The 6,064-nt window shown below is 40.2% G+C and overlaps 1 protein-coding gene across 1 annotated transcript in view; it reads left to right on the forward strand.

Moving 5' to 3' along the window:
• The window catches only part of LOC131191792 (dynein axonemal heavy chain 9-like), an 88,079-nt gene extending 82,363 nt beyond the window's left edge, over positions 1-5,716 (forward strand). Inside the window, exon 16 of the mRNA XM_058170257.1 lies at positions 3,278-5,716. Coding sequence (XP_058026240.1) covers positions 3,278-3,505 — 228 coding nt within the window. The 3' untranslated portion in view covers positions 3,506-5,716. The remainder of the gene's footprint in view (positions 1-3,277) is intronic.
• Positions 5,717-6,064: the final 348 nt, after the last annotated feature.

Below are 6,064 nucleotides of genomic sequence, written 5' to 3' on the forward strand. Positions count from 1 at the left end.
GTGCAATGTGTAGCCAATCTTTCTGGGATTCGTTTCCACTGGAAATTAATCTTTAGAAAGGATGGGAGGAGAACTGTCTGCATTGATTGTAGCCATCATTTTAAAAGGAAATGTCTTGCTAAAGTGGAATTGTTCCCCAAAGTGATTGTTTAGAATTTCTTTATACCAGGTTTAGGCCTAGCCAGCTGCCTGAAGACTTTTTTTTGGTTTCGTGTGTTTAGATGAGAACAAAGAAAACTTTATGGAAGCAAGTTTGTACTACTAAAACAGGATTTAAGGAGAGATTTCCAAGACACTATAAAGCACAAAAGCCTAGAGTAAATCTTATACATTCTCAGGTGGGACTAGAGGTGGGTTTCAGCAGGTTCTGACCAGTTCTGGAGAACCAGTAGCGGAAATTTTGAGTAATTGGAGAACCGGTAGTAAAAATTCTGACTGGCCCCTCCGCCATCTATTTTCTGCCTCCAGAGACTCAGCTCATCGGGAGGAAATGGGGATTTTGCAGTAACCTTTCTCCGGATTGGGGAGAAAATGGAGATTTTGCAGTATCATTCCCCTGCCATGCCCACCAAGCCACATCCACCAAGCCACGCCCACAGAACCTGTAGTAAAAATTTTTGGAACCCACCACTGGTTGGGACTTTATCCATTAAGTTCAGCCAAGACTTCTACACCATCCCTTTCATTTTGCTCTGTATTGCTAATTAATCATCAAGTTGCCTTTGCCTTCTAGCTAATGGAAGGGTATATTCCGGAGAATAAGCATTGCCTTAATTAAGGCAAAGACAGGAATTGAGTGTTAGTGAATTTCCTGTTTGGCCATTAATTATCTATGCAAGGATCTCTCCTCCATCTTCATTAGCTATCTTTAATCATTGGTTGGAAAGGTGGAGGTGCTTAGATACCAGAGGAAACAGTGATTTGTGGGATATCATTTTAATAGCTTTGCTTATCTCTCTTTCCCATGTTTCTATATAGGTAGTTCTCAATTTACAACACTTTGCATAATGACCATTCAAAGTTACAACGGCACTGAAAAAAGGGACTTATGTCCATTTTTCACATTTACAATGGCATCCCCATGGTCACGTGATTTTTTGGACTATAAGACACACCGGACTATAAGACACACTTAGATTTACAGGAGGAAAACAAGAAAAAAAAAAGTTTTTAGCCTCTGCACATCTCGTTTTCACCCTCCCCGCCCCCCAGAAGCACTCTGCAAGGCTCTGCATGTCTTGTTTTTGCCAAAAATGGGTGTGTTTTTGGCCTGTAGAGTGCCTGTAGAGTGCTTCTGGGGGCCGGGGAGGGCAAAAATGCGACACATGGAGGGTTTGGGAGCCCCAAAAATGGCCCCATTTTTTGCAAAAACAGATCCATTTTTGGGAAAAACGGGACATGCGGAGCACTGCAGAATGCATCTGGGGGCCAAGGAAGGTGAAAACATGAGACTTGGAGGGTTCGGGAGGCCAAAAACAGGCCCGTATTTGGTCTATAAGACACACTGAAATTTTCACCCACTTTTGGGGGGGTGGAGTGTGTCTTTTACTCTGAAAAATACGGTACATTTGGATGCTTCACAACTGATTCATATTTATGATGATTGCAGTGTCCTGGAGTGATGTGATCATCTTTTGCAAACTTTTGACAGTCAAAATCAGTGGGGAAACCAGATTCATTAACAAATGTGGCAAGAAAAGTCGTGAAATGGGGCAAAATTCACTTAACAAATTTCTCACTCAGCAATATAAATTTTGGGCTCAGTTGTGATCGTAAGTTGAGGACTACTTCTTTTGACTAGGCAATATAATTACAACTTAATACCGTAAGCTGCCCAGAATGACCCGGTGGTAAAATGGGCGGTGTTCTGACCCAGCTCCCCAAACACGACAATCCCTCTGTAGTTGAAGCAATGATTCTTTATTAGGAGCACCAGCAGCCCCGCCAAAAGTTTCTCTTTCACCACAGGCTAACAAGTCTATCCAGCAGGGAGATGAAGAGTTGTCTGCCACATCTATTCATCTCCACCCTCTGCCTTTTATTCCCAGAGCTAGGATGGGGCTTCGCTAGCAGTGGTGGCTCTTCCTTCCCACGGATCGGCCCACGGATTTCCCCTGCTTTCCTTTGCCTTCTGCGCATCCGCACATCAGGCACTGGACCCAGCTGTTCCTCCTCTTCCTCATCAGCCACCTCCAGACCTGGGGGCTGTTGACCCTCCATCTGAGGGCTGATGGATGGCCCAGGCTCTGCCTCTGCCTCTGCCTCTCCCTCTGTCTCTCTGCCAGCTCCATTCCCTCTTCCCCCTTGGAGCTCTCAGGTTGCCTTGATGCTGACCCTGACTCCCATGCCTCCTTCTCATCTGAATTGGCTGCTGGACGGGCTGGCGGCTGACAGGCCACAACAGGAGGGCAATACATTTGGTAAATAAAGAAAAATAATCCTATAATTCTGTGATCCTTTCCACTTTTTATTCTAGTCTCTGTATTTAGAGGTGCTGCTCTTTGTCCAGCTTGACGTCCGTTGTTTGCTTTGTCCTTGTCTACTCAGTGACCAGTTTGTATTTCTAATGCTGCATGCAAAGGAAAAGTTTCCTTTCAAGTCCAAATCTGATCAGAGTAGCAGCAAGGGAAGAAGAGGAGCTTAATCCATGTACATGTGCGTCATATTTTCTTCACCTAAATTGCCCTCTCTGAAGCTGCTATTAGCATTACCAATGAAAAAACAAACATAAGGGTTTTTTTTTACCTTCCATCTAGTATTGAGTGTCTCAGTCATATTTGGTTGAATTTCTTTTTCCTAAGAATCAGGTAGTATTTAATGAGACACTGTTGAATACATCAGCGACTTGGTAATTGCTCTGCTTCCTGGTCCACTTATTGTTCAGGCTTATGTTTGCAAGGATTAACCTATTTTAAGGAGTTCAAACTTGGCCAATTCGGAAAAAGTTAAATATCTACAGAAGTGATTACATAGTTACTTCATTATTTTCAAAACTCTGCACAAATTAACATACTTCACACAGAAGTTTTTGGACACCGCATTAAGGGTAAGGTGTGCAAAATATTTTACTTTGAATCACTTCTAAGTGTGTAACCGTGAAATGTCCTGCTCTGAGGCAAAAGTGATGCTTCTAGTGTGAAGCTGGCTGTTATGAATATTTTGGTAGTGTAATCAAAACGGGTTGTTTTCATGAAGTTGTATGTTCAGAATGATTCATCTCTGTAAGAAGAATAGGCAAAGTTAGCAATATCTTATTTTTTAAAATTACTCTTTGCAGACTGGATTAATTGCTGATGCCAGACTGAAGGACTTGACTCCACCCATGCCGATTATTTTCATCAAAGCCATCCTTGTTGACAAGCAAGATACCCGCAATGTATATCCTTGTCCTGTATATAAAACCCGCCAACGGGGTCCAACCTATATTTGGACATTTAACTTGAAGACCAAAGAGAAACCATCCAAATGGATTTTAGCAGGGGTTGCTCTCCTCCTGCAAGTTTAGATTTCAGTTCACTTCTCTTTTTCTAGCAAAAAAAAAAAAGGTCATCTTTTCTTATTTGGTATTTGCTTCAGAGAATGAATGAATGCCCAGTGTTGTTTTATGCTTGTATACATCTTTCAAAAAAAATGAAAGACGAGTTGAATTATCTTCAAGCACACCACAGGGTTTCAAGTTTATTACATTTTTAAATAAAAGGTGCCTACTTGGTTTATGTACCATAAATAAGTAATAACTATTATCCAATTTACAAAACAGGGGACATGTTTAAATAATAGGTAAACAGAAATTCATGTAAGCCAGTCTTAGGTCTTCAGCTACGTTGGGACTGTAATTCTCAAAAATCCCAATTAGCATGGCTGTGCTAATTGATATTTCTGGAAGTTGTAATCCTGGGGTATTTGGAGTGTACTTTCAGCGTGAAAAGGCTGGCTTCAGCTGAAACATTCTCGAATGGTGACATAACTATTGCATAAGCTTCAATGGGAAGACTACTCCATCAACAGAGATCCAGATCAGTAATGGGTTTCTAGCGGTTCACCTCGGTTCAGCCAAAGTGGTAGTGGCAGTGGCGGCAGGCTCCACCCACCCACTCAGACATCATCATGGACGCTTTGTGCATGTGCAGAAGGTTCTGCGCATGTGCAGAAGTGCTGCACGCAAGCAAAGTAAGCACATGCACGCACATGCTCACAGTTCCGAACTGGTAGCAAAGATAAGTGGAACCCACTACTGATCCAGATCCTAAAAAGCTTCTCTTCCCTGTTTCCTTCCAGCCACAATTCATTTGGCAGGGAATGGCCTAGAATGGAAGGGATGGGAAAGTGTTTGAAATGAATGGGTGTACTGGTCCTAAACCATGAGAAGCTTGAAAGATCAACACCACTGTGTTGAATTGTATATAAAAACATACAGCAAGCATTTCAAACCCCATTTTCTGAATAATTGTATTTGCTAATTAAGCCTCAAGTCATCAAATGCAGAAAAGAGCGATGTTTTTTAGTACTCCTACTACTGTTGCATGATGTAAAGAGAAAGTGCTGTTGTGCTGGATTTTTTTTTTCTCCAGAGCCAAAGACTTAAAAATGAGTCTTTCATGCACTTTGAGGTGTAAATGAGTATGTTTGAGATGTTTCTTTACTGATGGTTCATGTCCTAGCAATGCAGAGAAAAAGTGACAAGGTTATTAAACAAGGCGAAATCTGTAATGTAGAAAGTAAATGTAGGAGTTTGGAATGGAACAAATTTGTTTATAAAAATATATATTTTTACTCTGTTGTCAATGATGGCCTTCTCCTGCCCCCTACTTTGCAAAGACATTGTGCTTTCTTACTGCTCAAATTATATGTGTCTGATTGCACACGTTAAGTTCATACCTGCTTGTCCAAACCAGCTTTTTGAGTTAGTGGGAAAACCATACAAGAGAGTTCATATTAAAAGCTTAAATAAGGATTCCTGTAATTTTCCTTGAGTGATCCCATGATTTCAAAACACTAGTTGCTTGTTATAATACTGTTGTTTTTGAAGTTTCTATGAGGATCCTTTTTACATTTTCACTATAGTTAACGTGGTGTTCCCCGATTAGGTGAAAATATGAGATAAGAATGTCATCAGGACACCTAATTATTGTTAATAAAATATCAACAATAGTGACAGAAGAGTCACAGCATACATACACCCCTCCCCCCCCCGGGAATGAAAACAGCTCTCTCTGGAGATAACTTGTCATCAAAACAATCTCCAACCATGATAGGTGATTCAGATGGGGGCTGGTAAACTATTATCAAAATCCATGGCGAGAGACCAGATTTATTTGTCTCCAAGGAATGTATCTGATTACTGACAAAGAAATACCAGTGTGCACTTAGCGTATGAGATTATTGCCAGTACAAATGCTTTGTTAGAATCTGAATTGCTTTGCATCATAAACACAATGCACCAAGAATCTTAAATCTCTAGCACAAACACAGCCTTATTATTTTGAGAAGCTTAAGCATTTGTTGGAGGAAAAAAAATCTCAGGAAAAAAAATCTTAACACTTTAAAATCCATGCTTGAGAAACTGAGTTGTAGCTCCCTCTGCTTTTCTATTCTTTTAAAAAAAATGTTTATATAAGGGAATAAGACAGGATACCGATATGAGTAATTACATCAACTAGATATGTAATGCACTCTCTTGCAATTCACTGCTTTGATGAAAAATTAAATGTCATTAATAAAGGAACTGAATAATAATCTTTGCTGGTATCATGACTATTAGTTTCATTTTTAAAATTCCCTACTGTGCTCACTTTATTTCTACAAAGAAATAGTATACCGTCTTTTATTCCTCTGTGTAGATTTCCACTTACTATTCTTCATAGCGAGTTAGCAGATAGAAAGTATAACATAACTTTCTGGGAATTAAAGTAAGATTTGAGTATTAAAAGCAAGTTCTGACTTTCTGAATCCTAATATTTTAGGCTCTTCTAAAATGCAAGCTCCCCTTATTCAACAGAACAGCATGATGAAAAGGCTGGTAAAAGCTGCCCGCCACAGTAGATGAATTGGTCATCCATACTCA

This window comes from Ahaetulla prasina, chromosome 2 (genome assembly GCF_028640845.1).
Source record: "Ahaetulla prasina isolate Xishuangbanna chromosome 2, ASM2864084v1, whole genome shotgun sequence".
Classification (NCBI taxonomy): Eukaryota; Metazoa; Chordata; class Lepidosauria; order Squamata; family Colubridae; genus Ahaetulla; species Ahaetulla prasina.